Source organism: Cricetulus griseus (genome assembly GCF_003668045.3).
Source record: "Cricetulus griseus strain 17A/GY chromosome 1 unlocalized genomic scaffold, alternate assembly CriGri-PICRH-1.0 chr1_0, whole genome shotgun sequence".
In the NCBI taxonomy this organism is placed as follows: Eukaryota; Metazoa; Chordata; class Mammalia; order Rodentia; family Cricetidae; genus Cricetulus; species Cricetulus griseus.
Genome location: NW_023276806.1, coordinates 205,208,223 through 205,229,343, shown reverse-complemented (window position 1 = coordinate 205,229,343; position 21,121 = coordinate 205,208,223). Strand labels below are relative to the sequence as shown.

The window sequence follows — 21,121 nt, the reverse complement described above, 5'->3', positions numbered from 1 at the left end:
CCATTCAAACATATCTACTATCTAAGGAAGTCAAAGAACTCAAAGGCAAAAACCAACCAAACAAACAAACAAAAACCTCAGTTGAAAAAAATGGCTGCATTTAGACATTTGACATAAGAAGGCATCAAATTGCCAGCTCTCGAGGTCTGCACCCCCCTTCCTGGGCCTGCCCCTAATGTGGTGGACCCACCCCAGCAGGGCAGCCCACCCAGGATCTGGCCACACCTCAGTCTTGGCCCCCCTGTACTCTCTGCCCTCTGCTTGAGGTGAGTATGGGTTCTGCTTGGGCCCAGTCCATGCAGTCACCCTCCCTTGGAACTTCCTGGGCCTTCCCCTCATGTGGTGGACCCGCCCCAGCGAGACAGACCACCCTGAGTCTGGCAACACCTCATTCTTGCCACCCCTCCCCCGAGGTTGAATGAAGAGAACACCAGGAGAGGTGGGACCATCCAGAGTAGCAGACACTGAAGTCTTGGCCCATCTACACCACCTGGAGACTAGAGGAGAGGGAGAGACCCCACCTGTACTCACTCAAAGAGGGGATGGGACAACGACAGTATAAAAAGACATTCAGCCACAGAAAGACCTATATGACACCACCAGAATCTGGGGACTCTACACCAGCAAAGCCTGAACATCCCAACACAGATGAAGCAGAAGGGAAGGACCTTAAAAACAACTTTATGAAGATATTAGAGACCCTCAAAAGAAAACGAGAAAATCCCATTGAGAAATGGAAGAAAAAACAAACAAAAAATACAGGAAATGGAAGAAAAGACAAACCACAAAACTTCACGAAATAAACAGATCCCTTAAAGAATGCAAAGAAAGCCAAGAAAAGACAACCAAACAAGTGAAGGAAACAATTCAAAAAGATCAAGGCTTGAAATCTGAAATAGAAACAATAAAGAAATCACAGAATGAGGGGATGCTGAAAATAGAAAAGCTGGGTAAACAATCAGGAACTACAGATGTAAGTATAACCAACAGAATACGGGAGAAGGAAAAGAGAATCTCAGGTGTTGAAGACTCACTAGAGGAAATACAGTCATTGACCAAAGAAAATCTCAAGTCAACAAATACATAACACAAAATATCCAGGAAATATGGGAACCCTAAAAAGGCCAAACCTATATAGAAGAAGGTGAAGAAATACAGCTCAAAGGTACAGAAAACATATTCAACAAAATTATAGAAGAAAACTTCCCCAACTTAAAAGAAGAATATGCCTATGAAAGTACAAGAAGCTTACAGAACACCAAATAGACTGGACCATAAAAAGAAGTCCCCTTGCTATATAATAATCAAAACACCAAACTTACAGAATAAAGAAAAATATTAAGAGCAGCAAAGGAAAAAGGCTAAGTAACATATAAAGGCAAACCTGTCAGAATCACACCTGACTTTTCAATGGAAACTCTGAAAGCCAGAAGGTCCTGGATAGATGTTCTACAAAAGCTAAGGGAACATAGATGCCAGCCCAGACTACGATACCCAGCAAAGCATTCAATCACTATAGATGGAGAAAACAAGATATTCCATGACAAAACCAGATTTAAACAATACATATCCACAAATCCAGTCCTACAGAGAGTACTGGAAGGAAAAATCCAACCCAGGAAAGTTAACTACACTCACAAAAACATAGACAATAGATAGTCCCACTTTACCAAACACCGAAAGAAAAAAGGGGGAAATCTACACACAATACTACCACCATGACCACCAAATCCAAAACAAACAAGAATTAGCAATCAATGGTCATTAATATTCCTCAATGTCAATGGTCTTAACTTGCCTATAAAAAGACACAGCTGACAGAATGGATAGGAAGACAGAATCCATCCTTCTGCTGCATACACGAAGCACATCTCAATGTCAAAGACAGATATTACCTCAGAATAAAGGGTTGGGAAAAGATTTTCCAATCAAGTGGACCCAAGAAACAAGCTGGTATAGCAATCTTAATATCTAACAAATTAGATTTCAAACTAAAATCAATCAAAGGAGATGAAGAAGGTCATTTCATATTCACCACAGGAAAAAATCCATCAAGACGAAGTCTTAATAAAACCTATGCCCCCAATACAAAGGCACCCACATTCATAAAAGAAACATTACTACAGCTCAAATCACACATAAATCCTCACACACTTAGAGTGGGAGACTTCAACACCCCCCCTCACCACTAGACAGAGCCACTGGACAGAAACTTAACAAAGAAACAAAGGAACTAACAGAAGTTATAACCCAATTGCAATTGACATCTATAGAACATTCCATCCAAACACAAAAGAATATGCCTTATTCTCAGCACCACATGGAACCTTCTCTAAAATCGACCACATACTCAGCCACATAGCAAACCTCAACAGATACAAAAAAAAAAAATTGGAATAACCCCTTTTATCCTATCGAATTACTGTGGTTTAAAGTTAGAATTCAACAACAACACAAATTGCAGAAACCCTACAAACTCATGGAAATTGAAGAATGTGTAATTGCACCAGTCCCCAGTCAAGTAAGAAATAAAAAGAAGTTGAAAACATCTTAGAATTCAACAAGATTGAATAAGCAACATACCCAAACTTATGGGACAATTTGAAAGCAGTGCTTAGAGGACAGTTCACAGCACGAAGTGCCCACATGAAGATACTGCAGAATAGTCACATCAGAGAATTAACAGCACAACTGAAAGCTCTGGAACAAAAAGAAGCAAACTCATTCTGGAGGAGTAGATGCCAGGAAATAATCAAATTCAGGGCTGAAATCAATAAAGTAGAAACAAAGAAAACAATACAAAGATGAATGAAACAAAGATTTGGCTCTTTGAGAAAATCAACAAGATAGGCAAACCTTTATCCAAACTAACCAAAAGGTAGAGAGAGAGCATGCTAATTACCAAAATCAGAAATGAAAAGGGGACAACAACAGACTGTGGCAATCCAGAGAACCACCAAGTCATCCTTCAAAAACCTGCACTCAACAAAATTTGGAAATTTAAAGTAAATGAACAGTTTTCTGGATAGATATCACTTACCAAAATTAAATCAAGAGCAGATAAGCAATTTAAATAGACCTATAATGGCTAATGAAATAGAAGCAGTCATCAAAAGTGTCCCAACCAAAAATAGCTCTGGGCCAGATGGTTTCAGTGCAGAATTCTAACAAAAATTCAAAGAAGAGCTAATACTCCTCAAATTATTCTACACAATAGAAGCAGAAGGGACATTGCCAAATTCTTTTTAAGAGGCTACAATTACCTTGGTACCCAAGCCACAAAAAGACACAACCAAAAAAGAGAATTACACACCAATATCCCTCATGAACATTGATACAAAAATATTCAACAAAATACTGGCAAATTGAATAAAAAAACACAACAGAGAAATTATCCACCATGATCAAGTTGGCTGTATCCCAGGAGTGCAGGGATGATTCAACATATGAAAATCCATCAATGTAATCCACCATATAAACAAACTGAAAATGAAAAACCACATGATCATCTTACTAGATGCTGAAAACGCCTTTGACAAAATCCAACACCCCTTCATGAGAAAGGTCTTGGAGAGATCATGGATAACAGTAACATACCTAAACAAAAATAAAACAGCAAAACAACAGCCAACATCAAAATAAATGTAGAAACAACACAATTCCTCTAAAATCAGGAACAAGACAAGGGTGCCCACTCTCTCCATATCTCTTCAATATTGTACTCAAAGTTATACCTAGAGCAATAAGACAACAAAAGGAGATCAAGGGGATACAAATTGGAAAGGAAGAAGTCAAACTTTCACTATTTGCAGATGATATGATAGTTTACAGCAGTGACATGAAAAACTCTACCAGGGAACTCCTACAGCTGATAAACAACTTCAGCAAAGTGACAGGATACAAGATTAACTAAAAAACAAAACAAACAAACAAAAAAACCAAAACAAAATCAGTATCCCTAATATATGCAGAAGATAAATTGGCTGAGAAAGAAATCAGAGAAATATCACCCTTTACAATAGCCACAAACAACATAAAATATCTTGGGGTAATGCTAAGCAAACAAGTGAAAGACCTGTATAGCAAGAACTCCGGGTCTTTAAAGAAAGAAATTAAAGAAGATACCAGAAAATGGAAAGATCTCCCATGCTCTTGGATAGGTAGAATCAATGGTAGTAAAAATGGCAGTCTTCTCAAAAGCAATCTACAGATTCAATGCAATTTCCATCAAAATCCCAACACAATTCTTCACAGACTTTGAAAACACTCAACTTTATATGGAAAAACAAAAAGCCCAACATAGCCAAAATCAACCCTGTACAATAAAGAACTTCCAGAGGCATCGCCATCCCTAACTTCAAGCTCTATTATAGAGCCATAGTCCTGCAAACAGCTTGGTATTGGCACAAAACAGACAGGTAGACCAATGGAATTGAATTGAAAACCCTGATATTAACCCAAACACCTGTGAACATCTGATTTTTGACAATAAGCTAAAGTTATACAAAGGAAAAAAGAAAGCATTTTCAACAAATGGTTGAAATAACTGGATGCTGGCATGTAGAAGATTGCAGATAGATCCATATACATTGTCATGCACAAAACTTAAGTCCAAATGGATCAAAGAGCTCAACATAAATCCAGTTACACTGAACCTCTTAGAAGAGAAAGTGGGAAGTACCCTAGATTGAATTGGTACAGGGGACCACTTCTTGAACATAACACCAGTAGCACAGACACTGAGATCAACATTTAATAAATGGGACTTCCTCAAACTGAGAAGTTTCTGTAAGGCAAAGGACAACAGCAGCCCACAGAATGGGAAAAGATCTTCACCAACCCCACATTTGACAGAGGGCTGATTTCCAAAATATACAGTGAACTCAAGAAGCTAATCACCAAAACACCAAACAATGCAATTAAAAAGTGGGTTACAGAATTAAATAGAGAATTCTCAATAGAGGAATCTAAAATGGCTAAAAGACACTTAAGAAAATACTCAAGATCCTTAGTCATCAGGGAAACGCAAATGAAAACAACTCTGAGATACCATCTTACACCAGTCAGAATGGCTAAAGTAAAAAACACCAATGACAATCTATGTTGGAGAGGATGTAGAGAAAGAGGAGCACTCCTCCATTGCTGGTGGGAGTGACAACTTGTGCGACCACTTTGGAAATCATTATGGCGGTTTCTCAGGAAAAATGGGAATCAGCCGACCTCAAGATCTAGCAATTCCCCTCTTGGACATACACCCAAAGAAGGCACATTCATACAAACAATGACATATGTTCAACTATGTACATAGAAGCATTGTTTGTAATAACCAGAATGTGGAAGCAGCCTAGATGCCCCTCAACTGAAGAATGGATGGAGAAAATGTGGTATATTTATACAACGGAGTATTACTCAATGGGAAAAAAATGAAATCTTGAAATTTGCAGGCAAATGGATGGAACTGGAAGAAAACATCCTGAGTGAGGTAACCCAATCACAGAAAGACAAGAATGGTATGTACTCACTCATATATGGATATTAGACATAGAACAAAGGACTACCAGCCTTCAACCCACACCTCCAGAGAAACTAGGAAACAAAGAGGACCCCAAGAGAAAAACACATGGTCCCTTGAAGAAGGGGAGGGGTACAAGACCCCCTGAGCAAATTGGGAGTACGGAGGATAAAGGAGGGAGGTAGGAAAAGGGAAGGGGAGAAAAGCGGGGGGGGGGAACAAAAGGGATCAGGAAGACTGAGACAGGGAGGAATAGAGGAGAGCAAGAAAGGAGAACCTTGTTAGAGGAAGCCAGTATACATTTAGGAGGAGGAGGTCTGGCATTAGGGAAATGTTCAGGGATCCACAGGGATGACCCCAACTAAGAATCTAGGCAGTGGTGGAGAGGCTGCCTTTGATGCTCTGCCCCTATAATGAGATTGATAACTATCTTGGTTGCCATCCTAGAGCAGTCATCCAGTAACTGATCGAAGAAGAAGCAGGCACCTATAGATAAACATTGAGCCATACTCCTGGAATCCAGTTGTAGAGAGGAAGGAGGGATGAGCAAAGGAGCCAGGACCCTGCTGGAGAAACCCACAGAAACAGTTGACCTGACCTAGTGGGGAACCAGCATTGAACCAAACCAAGTCCTCTGAGTGTGGGTGCCAGCTAAGACATGGTCAATCAATGGGACCTCTAACAGTGGAGCCAGTGTTTGTCCCTAGTGCACAAATGGACATTGCCTCTGGTGGGGAACTATTGCAGCCCAGATACACGAAAGAGGGCATAGGTCCTCCCCCAAAGGATGTGACAGACTTTGATGATACTCCGTGGAAGGCCTTACTACCCTTGGAGAATGGGTTTGGTGGGCTGGGGGAGGTGGTGGGGGGCATGGGCAGATGGGATGGAGAAGGAGCTGGAATTGATATGTAAAACAAAAAAAAGATTGTTCCTAAAATTTAAAAAAAAATGGAAAAAAAGAAGGCCTCAAATTACTTGGTAATATATCAGAGAAAGTCAGCTTGTCTAATAACAGGGAAATACAAACCAAAGCCATAGCAAGTTTTCACCTCACCCCCATTAGAATGGCTATTACAAAAGGCAAAAATTACAAATATAGTAAGAAGGTGGAGTGTTGCTGACAAGTTTCCAGGCTCATCAAAAATTTAAAAATACAAGTACTAAATAGTCACCCAATGCCATTGCTGTGTATAGAATCAAAAGATACAAGACAATATGTTTAAAGGGCACCGCCACTCTTGTTTACTGCATTATTTACAGCAGCCAAGGGTGAAAACAACTTCAACTGATGAGCGAAGACAATGAGGTGTGGATACATCCATAATTCAGATACAAAAAAGAATGAGATCCTGTTATTTCTGTCAATACGGCTAGAGCTGGAGATCATTAAGAGGAAAAGAGCAAGTATTAAAAATAAAGACGATATGATCCCATTTCTGTGCAATGTATAAGCAGAGTAGATTTGGTCGCCAGATGCCTATGAGGGTTGGGGAGAGGCTGAATGGAAAGGTTGATCACCAGGCACTGTTTTAATTAAAAGCAGGAATTTCTATGTGCTATTGCACAGTAAGATGACTATAGATACTGTGTACATGTTTACAGAAGCTACAAAGAGGAGTTTTTTATTTAAATAACATTTTTTCGTTTATTTTACATACTAACCAGTTTCCCATCTCTTCTCTCCTCCCACAGCCCCCTTTTCCCATCTGCCTCCCCTCCCCATTCACTCCTCCTCCATCTCCATTCAGAAAAGGCTAGGCCTCCCATGGGCTTGCACAAAGCATTGCCTATCAAGTTGAGGCAGGACTGAGCTCCTCCCCTTATGCGGAAGTGGGACCAGGTAATCCAGCATGGCGAACAGGTTACCAAAAGCCAGCTAAGCACGAGAGAGAGGTCCTGATCTCACTGTGAGAAGCCTTACTAAGAAACCAAGCTACAGAATTGTCACACATATGCAGAGGGCCTAGCTCAGTCTCATGCAGGCTCCCTGACTGTTGATCCCGTGTCCAAGAGCTCCTGAGAGCTCAGGTCAGCAGTCTCCGCGGGTTCCCCCATCATCACCCCCGTGGCTGGTACAATCCTTCCTCCCTTTCTTCCACAAGACTCTCGGAGCTCAGCACAGTGCTTGTCTGTGGATCTCTTCCTCTGCTTCCATCAGTTACTGGATAGAGTATCTCTGGTGGTAATTAGGGAAGTCATCAATCTACTTACAGAAGATGACCAGTTCAGGCATCCTCTCCACCATTGCTTGGAGTCTTAGTTAGGTCATCCTTGTAGGTTCTCGGGGGTTTCCCTACCACCAGGTTTCTGCCTAACCCCCTCTCCATCCTGCCTCCCACCTGCTTCCCGCACACAGCCCACCCAACCCACTCCCTCTCGTTCCCATCCCTTCATTTCCTCAGGAGATCTTTTCTACTTCTCCTTCCCAGGGAAATCCATGCATCCCCAAAGAGGAATTCTTAATTCGTTTACCCTAAAGAAATGATAAACATTGAGTCACTAGATGCGTTTAACCTGACTTTTGAATAGCACACTATGTTCAAGTACAGAAACATTACATGGCACTGCATTAATATGTACAATGCTCCCATCTTTATCTAGCCATTAAAATTTTAAATTCAAATCTGTCTAATCTCAGGCATGACTAAAACCCACAAGTTCACCCTCTCAAGCCAACCACTATATGTTCCCCACCGTCATCTCAAAGAATCATGGGAAGAGAACAATTAGTGCCAGAATTTGCATCTGGTTGCTTTATGGTCGCTGTGGCTAAGTGTATAATGATCTGTTCACTGGTTTGACACCTCGCCACACTCTAGGCTCTGTGGGGACTTAGCCTGGAGATCTAACACATAGCAGATGTACATCAGCACTCCTCCACCTGCCAGCTGTTCAGAATGCTCAGGAGCTGCCCCTGCATAGTCTTACCTGGGCCAACGAAACTGCAAACACTACTCCAAACACGTGCTTTAGTGCAGCAGGCCAGAGGTGGTGAACATGCTGATCTATAGTCACAGTGGTCTCCTCTAAGGCCTGATGCAGTCCTAGGGGTCTCATTCCATTTGGCCCTCTACCTTACCACATTTCTGTTCTAACTAAACCCTTCTTTTCTCTGGTATTACTTTATTGACCGTCTTCTTCTCCCCTGGACTCTGTAGCCAAGTTAGCAAACTGAGTCCTTCAATTTACCCGAACAATTTCTAGATTCTTTTTAGCCAAAGTAAAGTTACAACATTGTCTAAAAATTTTCTCTTCTGCTGGCTGTCCCTTCTTCCAACCCAAAGACTATTCTATTTAGCATCCAATTAACTCTTCTGTATTCGGACTTTAAAAAAAAAAAATCCTTCCTTCCTCAAACCTTGCTTTTCCAGAATTTGAGCCTTAAGATTAACAAATATCTATATGGCCCATATCACCCAGTAAACAGCTTTACCACACTCTGGGACTTGTTTGTGTAAAAACCATTCCAATTTAGAGGTCTAGTGATTTCTATTAGTCTTCAAATTATGCTAGATCCACCAAAAACCTATGGCATGCAACGGAAGTTCTCTCTTAACGTCTAAATGTGAAAACCAGGTTAATTCTCTCCTATTCCCTCATTTGCCATGATATCGAAAACTTTGAACTTATATATCAAATACTATTAAAACATTTTATAAAGAATACATAAAAGGACTTGAAATGAGTGCATGTCTATTCCCTAATGACCTAATTAATTTGTTTTTAAGGTACTAACATTGCTTTTCTTTTGACACAGTCTCATGTATCTCATGTTGGCTCATAGATTAAGTTTCTTGGAGCAAGAGATGTCCAGTTTTCTGAACCTGTTGTAGCCGTGCACCTCTAGGGGGCGCTCTTTCTCACAAAATATTAGGGACAAATGGCTGAGTCCTATGGAATGGGCTTTCTCTAGGGGTGTAGCCTCACGGGAAAACTTCTGCCTATAAAAAGTTCGGTTAGACCTGAAGTGTAGAAACTATGTAGGTTTAAAGTCTTTGAAGAATGTCTTCTATGAGTCTAGGCCAGTCCTTGCCAGAGGTGACAAAGCAAGGACCTGGAAGTTCTCCTTGATGGTCCCTCAGCCTGCCGAGCCAAGAGTGATGGGATTTGCCAACCTGCTCTGTTAACAAAGTCCATGAGAGAATCGGTATGGAATTAAATTGAGCCTGCTGCGTACCTCTTTCTCCTGGGTAGAAATTAGAACACCCAATACAGGCTACAGTCAGCTCATTTGAAGAGCCAGTCATCACGCTATTTGTCTTGGAAAGACCTCCAAAACGAGCAGTAATAACTGCGGTGCCACTCGGTGCTGGGATGGAGAGGGGAATGTTGGTTACTCGGATGTTTCCGGATCTGTGGTCCAGACTGTCCTAATGACTCTCTTGTCCTCTTAAGCGTGACCACAACTCCCTGGAGTGATGAACTTCCCGGTTAACTCAGAGTTTGCCTTCACCTCCTCCTTGACCTTTAGTTAGCATCTATTGACTGCGAGCCATTTGTTATTATAGTGCTGGCTTAGGAAGACGCAGTGACAGAGATGATCGGGCATCAAGCATGTTTCTAGATCCCCGGGTCTAGATAGGCAGCCACGTTCCAGGGCCGACCCTCACTGCTCTTCCCCAAGCACAGTAGCCTACCGTTTGCTAATGCAGGACTGACAGCGCGGCTCGCACTGCCCCCAAGGCCAGAGGAACCCCGGCTTAGCTCCGCCCCGCTCGGCCTGGGTGGCAGCGGTGGCCCGGGTCCCCAAGCTCTGGGCCCTGTGTGCAGCTGGCGCGCGCGTGTCTGCGCGTGTGTGTCCGCGCGTGCGAGTGCAATGAGGTGGAGTCCTACGCCTGGGCGTTTCCTTCCAAGTGATTTTGGTCAGCAATCTGTTAGGGGATCATGGAAAAAAATATTCTGCCTGAAAGGATGAAAACTGAGTAAGTACACAGAACTTTGAACTTGAAACAGTTCCATGCGACCAAATGCAAGCAAAACCCTGACAGTAACCACATGCGTTCCAACTGCTATTCCCTTCTTATGTTAAAAGACGGGGAAATGACGACAGCAAAGTGGCAATTTAAAACTGGTCGAAAGGAAGCAGTTCAGAAACATGAAAGGCTGAGAGCAGGGCGGCTTTAAAACCGGAGGGAAAATGAGAAACTGCTAGGGCAACCTGGCCTGCGCCCAGCTGTGCAACAGGCACTTCGCCTTCAATCTGCTGCTGCTGCGTCTTCAGGGCTGTTTTCAGACTCCAGGTCCGCTTTCCTGGGCTCTCTCTTTGCCCCAAAGTCGAGACAAGCTGAACTCTTCAGTTTATGAATGTTGTGGAAATAAGACATTACCGGAAGGAACTCTTGGCAGCCGGGGATGCGTTTGGATGATTTCTTACGATTATCGTTATTTTGACGTCTTAAAAAACAATAAATAAACGGGTCAGTCACTTTTTAACTGTCCACGGAAGGGCTCTTGTTAACCACCTCAGACCGCTGGGACCTGTGGCATGAATCTTTGGCATGAACCTTCGGAAAGTTCTCAAGTGGAGATGGGGCGAACTTGATTGGAGTTGTGCAAAAAGAAGACAGATGCGTGCCGTTTTCATGCTGACAACGTGGCCAGGGGCCAAGTGACGCTGGACTTGGTCATGGTCTGTCGACCGGTATTCTTTTGTCGCCGGCGATTTTGCCCCCGACCATTCCTGGTGGGTTTGGTGGTGGCAATCTGTCTCTTTTACCAGACCCTAACACTCCGAGGGACTAAGAAGCTTGCAGCGGAGGTTCCTGGGACTGTCCGCCACACACCCTCTCAAACTCAGGCTAGCAGATGCGACCAAGGATACCCGTGGGACAAACGGTGCTTCCTTCTCTCGGCAAATGCCCTGGAAATCAGGAAGGTAAGTCTGAGCTTAGCCTGAGCAGTCGGCCTCTCTCTCCTTTCTGCAAAACTAAAATTAACTTCCATGAGGTCCGAAAGGGAGTCAAACTGTAAACAGTCCAAAGTGACCTGCTGACTGGGTGATGTGTTACATAAGCGGCGAAACTTCCTAAACGTACTGGAAGGGTTCTGTCCTTTATCTTTCAGATGTGCTCATCATTTCAGTGATATGTTAAAATCTAAAATGTAAAAAATCTAAGAAAGATGTTTACATCAGAAAACAAAATCACAGTTTAAAAATCTAAAAATAAAATCCCTGCATCTCTTTCTTTAAAGCAGGGAGCATGAGAGCCAAGATGCTCCCGGAATTCCATCTCACGATCTGCTAAATTGCTTCTGAATTTGGTGAAGATGTTTCTAAACCAATGCATTCCTTTCTGAAGTATTTGAAAGAATAGTACTATAGTTTTTTTTTTTAAGAATAATTGGCATAGTGTTTAATTGTTCATAGAATTAAGGAAACACCAGTTTGGTACTGTGTCCATACCTAGAATCTAAGAACTCGGAAGGCAGAGGCAGAAAGCAAGTGCCAACCCAGTACGCTCTACATGAAGAGTTCTGGGCCTGTCAGTGTTTAATAGTGGGACTTTCCCCCCAAAGTGTGCATTTATGCTTGTTATGTTGGCTTATATTTATAATCCTAGCACTAGGAAGACGGAGGCAGGAGGCCAGGGGTTCAAGGCTAGCCTAGGCTAGCTACATTGTTAGCCTGAGTCCACCCTGAGCTGTCTGGGGGTGAGGGAAGCAAAACAAAGAGTTGGAGAAAAAGACATTATTCTGTATTCATGATGGGCAGATTAGTCTCACTGTTTTTATTTTAAAAGTATAGCAAACAACAGAAATCCACAAGAAACATAAAACGTCTGTTTTAATATTGCTTTCTGTCCATGTCTAGTTGCAAATGTAGTAGACCTTTCACTGTCAAGTATAATGAGGAAAAAGAAAAAAAAAAGTGAAAAACTAGTTATTTAAGAAGTTGTGAGGCCGGGCGTTGGTGGTGCACACCTTTAATCCCAGCACTCGGGAGGCAGAGACAGGCGGATCTCTGTGAGTTCGAGGCCAGCCTGGTCTCCAGAGTGAGTGCCAGGATAGGCTCCAAAGCTACACAGAGAAACCTTGTCTCGAAAAACCAAAACCAAAAAAATAAATAAATAAATAAATAAAAATAAAAGAGGTTGTGATGGAAAGCCACCGCATTTGAAATAGTATACAGCAAGATAACCTTTGGGATCTCTAAGAGGTACCTTCTGTCTAAGAAGATTTAGCCGGAGTTTCTGAGCCTGTTTATTGGTTTGAGCAGAATTTCTTCTTGGGTTGCAACATAGTTGCTGTTGTCAGTCCTACCACCTCCAGGACCACTGCTATGTCGGTTTGTAAACTCCTTTGTTTACTTTTCACTAATAACCCAGGTACCTAGCTAGATAGGTAGGTAGGTAGCAGGTGGGGTTACTCAACCTAAAAAGAAGTTGACTGTCACTGAAGTATGCTCAAGTGGTCCACATGACTAACAGAATGCCCTCCTGCATCCCACAGAAATCATTCTGCTTTTTCCCTACCATATACGCTCTAAATAAAAGCAAACTCAACACTGGTGTAATCATTTCTGAGGGCACAACTTGAAGAAGGCACACCAAATCACAGTAGATTAAGATGATGAGCTTTTGCAGACTGTCACATGGGAGTATTCCTTTGTTTGCAAAAATGTGAAGTTGGGGTGACCCATGAGTGAGGAAATAACAGCAGAAGACAGAAGCAGGGTCATCTCTAAAGGAAGCTGTAATTCAAGGTGTAAGGCTGTCTTCAGATGCTGCGAAATAATGGGAGAATGTACTTTTTGGTTTGTTTGTGTAATCTTTTCTTTGCCTTTTGAAATTTTTTTCTTGAACACTTTAAATTTATGACATATGTACATGAATTTTAAAGCTACTGTTTGGTAATTTTAAAACTACTTTTTTGATAGTTTGTAATTGCAATGTTCTTTAAAAATAGATGAGGTAAGTATTTAAACACTTAAATATTCTCTAGGAAATTGGGGTGGAAATGATTCATTAATTAATTCGTAGCCTCCTTACGTCCCTACTAGGCATTTCCTGATTCCAGTTTTGTTTGTAACCTATCATATGTTAACTGTTACTTGTGTACTGTCACAGAGAATTCCATTGCAGCTTTAGAACTCCAGATCCTTGGAAAACATCTGAAACTTATTGGCTGCTGGTGTAAAAAAAACATTCAGTCTAGAATTTTCTTCAACCAGAAGAATGCCAAACACATGATGATTTTGGCTCCCAAATGATTCAAAGTCTTAAATATTTAAAACATAAGTGAGATTCTAAATCGAGAATCATAGTTCAGTGAATGTGAAAACTGTGTTTCCAAACATTTGCTCTGTACCTCTGATTTTAATGTGTGCAACCCACTGATAGCAAGGAAGGCAGAGAGAAGGTGACGTGAAAGCCTCCATCAAAACTAGAGACAAATAAATCTTGTTTGTAATATATCTTCCAAAAGGTGTCAAGTAATAACCATCTTCAATAACTAAATAGTCTTTCAGATATCTAATGTGGAGAGAGAAATTAGTTAAGAATCTTTATAGATCCTGTCAAAAAAAATCATAAAAGTCGCTAATGAGTGAGACAGGTAGAGGTTCATGAAGGCCTACAAGTAGCTTTTAGAAATGATGTCTCATAGGAGTAGATTTTTAGTTCATTTGTACATTTTGAAATTTGTGATCACTTTTGTTGACAGATCAAAATATTCAGCTTAGCTGAATCCCTCATTGACTTCAGTTGAATCCGCCCATGTTAATTAACCTTAAGTGCTTTTAAAAGATTCTACAAACCACTGGATTTGACTATATAGAAAAGAAAAGTGTGTTTGGATATATAAAAGCTCTCTAAACACCAGAAAGTTCATGCAAACTCTTGCATGGATGTGTCTATACAGATCTCTATGGGCAAATAATTTAGTTTGATCAGATTTTCAGAACTAAAAACATGCCAAGACCACTGAAAGTGATTAACAACCTCTATGTTTCAATGTTTAATTAACAGCTCACTCTGTGTATATCAATTGGGTCTGGATAAATAAACCTAAAATGAAAAAAAAGTATTCAGAGGACGACAATAAAACAAACAAATAAATAAATAAATAAATAAATAAATTGTGTGTGAAAACATGGAAAAGCAGAGTATTTCTCTAATCACAGTTGTCGTTCATTGATGAATAAGCAGCAAGTATTACCTGGTCATTTTGGCTGCAATTCCTTCTTAGAAGAGACCTTCTGTACTTTATCTACCTGGTAACACAGGATCCTGTAGTTGGAAATATTTGAAGACAGTAACTTTGCCTTCCACACCTTCCCCATCGGGACCCAATTCAACATTAAATCTGTTCCCAGTGCCAGTGAGATCACAGTATTCGATCTGCCAATTTTCCATAAGGAAGCACTCTCCCCTCTTTCTGGCCAAATTTTAATTCCTTTTTCCATTTTTTACATACCAATGTGCCTTGTAAAGCAGATGTACTATTGTCACTTCTTCTGGATTTTTCTCTCAGCATTGGTTTTTTAAATATTATTTAGTAATCAGCCGTGTCTTAAAACCACTCCAACTTAATATGTAAACATAGCTATCTTGTCTTTGCTGAGGTAAGTTTCTCTGTAGATGATCCATTTTCATGGACTCCGACGCCTTCCCATTGCATAACACAGAAAACAAATTATAAACAGACACAATGGGTGATATCTCCCCAGCCCATGCTCCTCTAATGGAAACATGGCTATTTGAGGACTGTGTTTAGACTCGGGAGAGCCATGTGTTTCTGATTATCTCCCGTTGAGGCTACACAATGGGAACTACTATTCCTTGGACTGTGGCTGGGCTGTTTGCGTTCCAAGTCTTCCTCACTCTCCCTTCAGTTTCAGGGACGGGTCTATACCACTTTTACTACCCCAGGATCAACATAGCCCAATGTAAATAAGCAAATGTCCTCATTAAGCATATTCTGATCCATTTTGTTCGTATTTTTAAAAATAAGCAACATACTTAATATATGAAAATCTCTTTAAAATTACCTAAGTCCAAGTTTTGTAGCATCAGGAAGTTAGACCAACTCTAAGGTGCTGACAATTTATTGGAAAACACAATCTCAGGGATACTAGAGCAAGGACAAGATAAAAGAGAAAGAAGGATAGATGGAAAATCCAGTGAGTGCTTTTTCTGGGGTCACATCCAGAGAAGCTGTCTTCAGCTACTGAATCCCAGGCATTAGAGGCCAGAGGAGAGCCTGGTTTCCTCTTCTCCTGTTTTTCATTGGATGGTATCCATCCAATGGTACTGGATGTTCAGGGCAGCCAGTAGAGGTAGCTGGGGCCTCTGATACATCATTTTTCCAGTACAAATTGTCTGAAAAGGCCACTCCTTTTAAATATGCAATGTGAGTAAAAGTTACAGTCAGTGGCAGTAAGAATGGTGTGTATGTGAGAGAGAGAGAGACAGAGACAGAGACAGAGAGAGACAGAGAGGAGGGGGTACAGTGAAATAGTCCTCAGTTGTATAGACATGGTAATGGCACGAGAAACTCATACCAGCAGATGAAGCACAGCAATCTCATGACAACTGTTACAATAGTGGTAATAATTTCAGTTTTGAGCAATCCTCGGAAAGTATCTCCATGGCTCTGTCTCTTGGAAAATGAGTTGGCTTTCTTTAATAAAAAATATGTTTACTTGTCTCATGGAGAGCCCTACTCTTCAACTAAAAAAAAGAATACTTCATTTTCTCTTTTTTTTTCTCCTTGATCCCTTTTAATAATTTATCCATTCATTTTCATTCAGTGTGTAAATATTTACTTATACTATCTAGGCAATGAGGTACTGGTGACTCAAGAATAGAAGCCATCGCGAGACAGTGTAAGTAAAGTGCTAGAAAACACATACATTCTAAGATTAGTCTTTGAAAGTAATGAGGGGGCAGAGAAGGAGCTAGAGTTTGTTTTTTGTTTTTTTTTTAAGGTGCAGCAAATATAAAAACCTACGTATTTATATGAAAGAAACCAAGTAGCTTAATAAACTGTCATTATGCATGCATGCGTGCATGTGTGCATTCAAACACACAAACACATGAACACACACATACACACACACAAGTGTGTGCAAAATCTAACAAGGTCTAAATGTTGATGTGTCCATAATATGCTGTCTGAATTCTGAAGGAATAAGACAATCCCTACAGAATGAAAAGATTGGCATGTATTGATTTCTGAGAAAACAAGTTACAAAATGAACTGGAGCAGAGTAGAACTGAAGGGAGACAAGTTGGGAGGCTGGTTAAAGAGACCTCTCTCTCTCTCTCTCTCTCTCTCTCTCTCTCTCTCTCTCTCTCTCTTTCTTTCGCCAAATCATGTCTTCCTTGTGCATTCGTAAGCACCTTTTCTTCAGTCTCCTCCAGGATTGGCTCCACAGTTACTCTACTACAATAATTTTCAGACTTTTCTATTGGGCCAATAAGCATGCTTAGAAGTGACAACATGGCAACGGCTTCTTGGCACGGGACAGTCTCCCTAATTCCAGCTCCCTTCACAGATACTGTAACTGCTTCTCTGGTGTGTACTCCCTGGTCGCCTCCACTCATTCCTAGCCTTTGAAATTGGTCCTCTCTACTGAATACTCTCTCCTGGTTACCCCCGACAAGCAAAGACGATCCACTTTCAACTTTGATTCTTCTTCTAGAAGCATCTCTCATCACTAAGCATCTTAAAACCCTCCTCTGAACAGAGCCACACAGCAGGCATATTCTATGATGTCTGAATAACTCATGATCTCCTTTCAAGGTTCACTTCCATCCCTTCCACCCCTGATGATGAAAGTAGACATCTCTACTTTCCATCCTTTGGGCTTTGGTCTTGTTTTCTTCTTCTTTCCCTTGGTGAAAGTGTGTCACTCATCAACTGCCTCTCCCATTCCCTGCTATGTTTTCTAGAATGGTAAAAAGTGCTTATGAAATATACAGAAATTAGCAATCTGTTGGCACTCCTAGCTAACGAATAAAAGCTGACTTCCTCCTACATTTTCCTCGTATTACTAATATATGGTTTGAACCATGTGAATACATTTATTCTTTCTTTCTTCTTGCCACTCTCTAAACTTACTGACTTGGCACCTGACCAGATTTGAGGCTGGTCACTCAGCCACACAAATGACTCCAATTTCAAATGTTCTTGATTTCCTTCCTTCCTTCCTTTCTTTCTTTCTCTTTGTTTTAATCCTTTAAAAAATAATTAATATTGGTTAAAAATCACGTAAGATCTATATATACTTCATGGTCTAGTTTTGTCAAAACTGGGCTTGTCTGGAAAGCTTCAGATCCCAGCCTATAACATTGTTTTCCATTCTTCCCTCTGTCTAATGTCTCTTCCAAGTTGTAAGCCCCAGTCAAGTTCTCTAGAAATAAATCTTCATGTCTTTCTTAAAGCTGTCTTAAGCCCAGGAAGTTTCATCTCCTCCTTCATGCTAGCCCTTATTATAAGTAGATGCTTTTTAAAACATTCCAAATGAAAGTTATTTTTCATTATAATTATTCAGAAGAGTGAAAGACCCCCGAAGAGGTACTTTCGTAGAAGGAGACCCGCACCCAGGAATCAGCGAAACCATGAGCTTGGATGCAAAACCGCAAGAGGCTTTATTGGAGATACGGGTACCCGGACGACTTAGCTTCTGTGAGGCCAAGCGCCCCGAGCCAAGGGAAAGGGGTCCTTATATAGGGAAAAAGGCGCAAGCTAGGAGCAGGGATTCTATTGGATAATTCTAATGAGGCATTGTACAGAGCTATTCCCATTGGTCAATGTATATGAGGCGCTATACAGGGTTATTCAAATGAGGCAAAGTACAGAGTTATTCAAATGAGGTGAAACATAGAGTCTTTCAAATGAGGCGAAATACAGAATCATTTCTATTGGATGGTTCAAATGAGACACAGAGCCATTCCAGATCAGCATATTCTCAAGGTCTGGTGTCTGGTACAACAGACTCAATTCCCCCTCCCTCCGCGTCCAGATGGCTGACCTTGGGGGCGGAGACCTTGGGACGGAGTGTTTCTCATCGGGCGGGGGCTCAGGAGCAGGGCTCCAGGCCGGCTCACTTGGTGTTTGTTCTCGTGCTGGCCCACCTGGTGCTCGCCCTCGTGCCGGCCCACCTGGTGCTCGTTCTCGGGCTGGGCGTGCAGCGGGTGGCGGGGGAAGTGGAAGCTGCCGGGGGTGGGGATCGGGGAAGCCGCTGACAGGAGGAAGAGGAGACAAACTTGAGAAAGAAAGGGCTAAGGGGCAGGGGTCTTTCAAGAGATAATTAGAATGTTACAACTCAAAACGCATTAGGTATTATTAGATTCAATGCTTTTCTTCTATAAGGGAAGAAAATAAAGTTCAAAAAGTGATGTTTCAAATTAATGGTAAAGACAGGATTGGACTGAGAACTGTTTTCTTTCTGTCTCTGTTCTAGTTCATACCCTACACTCATTCATTAGTGTTATGGAGTCGAATTATGTACCTTCCTCTCCAAGACATGTTGAAGTCCTGACCCCCGTGTCTCAGATGTAATTAGTTGAGATGGGGCCACACTGAACTTCAGTGTGGCCCCATATGAGTAAAGTCCTTAGAAGAGCCATGCTGTGAAAAGATGAAGGTAGACCTGTACCTGAAGTCTTGACCCCAAGAGCACCAGTGATGGTAGTACTAGGATTCCTGGGGTTCAGAGACAGTATGGCTTCAGGAACACTTTGATTTCAGGCCTCTCACTTCCATAATTATGAAACAACAAATGTCTTTGGGTTTAATTCATTCAGATTATGGTACTTCATCACATAATCTTAGGAGATGAGAAAAACTGGGGAAGCAGAAAGTCGTAGTATCTGTAAGTTCTGGAGTCCCATTCATGACATTTGTTAATTTGTTTGCTTTGGGTCCATTTCTTGACCTCCGTAGGATTTAGTTTCCCTCCCTGAAAATGACTATATTAGTACTTCCTTCCTAAAGCCAACAAGAAGCTCCAGTGAGATAAATCATGTGAAACCTTCGAAATCGTTTTCAGACACTGGGTTCAGCCACAGGGGTGGTCATTACGTAAGTTTCCAGAAGTGTTGACATGTCCATCGTCTCTATTAATTGCCCTTAACATTTGTAGGTAAGCAACCATTGTTGCAGTGAATAGCAACACTGCCCCCCCCCCATACTGCTGTCTTTTTTTTTTTTTTTCATGAAATGGAATTTCAGAACCAGTCAAAACTTGGAGAGGCCTACCTGTCACTCAAAGGTGGATTTGCTTACCTATGGGTAAAGCTCGTAATGCTACCGGATACATTTTTTTTTTTTTTTTTTTTTTTTTTTTTTTTTTGGTTTTTTTCGAGACAGGGTTTCTCTGTGGCTTTGGAGGCTGTGCTGGAACTAGCTCTTGTAGACCAGGCTGGTCTTGAACTCACAGAGATTCGCCTGCCCCTGCCTCCCAAGTGCTGGGATTAAAGGCGTGCGCCACCACTGCCCGGCTACCGGATACATTTTTAAAGCACAGGATGTTACAATTAACACCATGTTGTGGCGGAGGACTTGGAGAACTGAGTTGAGTGAGGAGGGATGTCCTTAAGATTTTGAGCCCTAAATAAACACAGAGGTGGACCTGTTTGTTAGTTTATTGCCATACTCTGCCAGGAACATAAACTGCTTATGGTCAAAGACTATTAAATTTGTTTATCCCTATATCTCTAGGGCTAAAACAGTACATGCCATGCAGTGATTGCTGGATGAGTAAAGGAGAGTGACGGACTCTGAGGGCTCATGAGGCCCAACACCAAGGCAATGGCCGGAAATAACAAGAACTCTTTTTTGCTATGGAGCCCTGGCTTTCTCTTTCTTGCACCAGTACCCCCACCCCCACCCCCGCATGCCTTCCCATTCCATTTCTTAGAGTTGCTATGCAGAATTTGCTCTGTGACTTATCACACTCATTTTTAACCTTCATTTATTTTTGTCTCCTTTGGATCCTTAGAGTATGAAAAATCAAAGGCATCTCCCACATATATTTTTGAAGGGGATGCTTTTGTTGCAGGGGGTTGAGATCCCAGCCAGGTGCCTCCAGATGATTGATGATTTTTTTAATGCAAATAATTGAAAATAAGGGCTCACACAGATTTGTCAAGGTGGCAAAGATAACTTTATTTGGAAACAAGCAATAGTACAGATTAGAGAGAGATAGACTGTCAAGGTTGACAGCTAGCCACATGAACAAGATATTCTAAGGTAGTGGTTCTCAACCCTCCCAAGGCTGAAACTCTCTAATATAGTACATGAGTCTGTGATCTCCAACCATAAAATTACTTTTGTTGTTACTTCAAACCTGTAATTTTGCTAGTGTTATGAATTATAAGGTAAATGTCTAATATGCAGATGGTGGTCATTTGACCCCCAAAGGGGTTGCAGCCCGCTGCTCTAGGGCCTCAAGTCATAGTCTGGGGTCTCTTTTTATGGGGGTTAAAGGAAAGAGGAGCAGGTCACAGTTTGAGTGGTTTCCTATTTTCTTTGATAGATTAGGTCGTATATTTATGTTTCCTGCTGCAAACATCCCTTCTTATAAATGTGTTTGATTTTAATCAGAGGCACACACACAATTTATTCATGGGTCCATCATGATAAATAGGGGATTTGTCT

The 21,121-nt window shown here is 41.4% G+C and overlaps 1 protein-coding gene across 3 annotated transcripts in view; it reads left to right on the top strand.

Moving 5' to 3' along the window:
- Positions 1 to 10,234: 10,234 nt before the first annotated feature.
- The window catches only part of Cped1 (cadherin like and PC-esterase domain containing 1), a 266,707-nt gene continuing 255,820 nt past the window's right edge, over positions 10,235 to 21,121 (top strand). For 2 of the 3 annotated variants that reach the window (XM_027389966.2, XM_027389967.2), the window contains exon 1: positions 10,236 to 11,390. In XM_027389966.2, coding sequence (XP_027245767.1) covers positions 11,142 to 11,390 — 249 coding nt within the window. In that variant the 5' untranslated portion in view covers positions 10,236 to 11,141. Of the gene's footprint in view, positions 11,391 to 21,121 lie in introns of all 3 variants that reach the window. The other variant, XR_003480049.2, reaches the window with a different exon arrangement.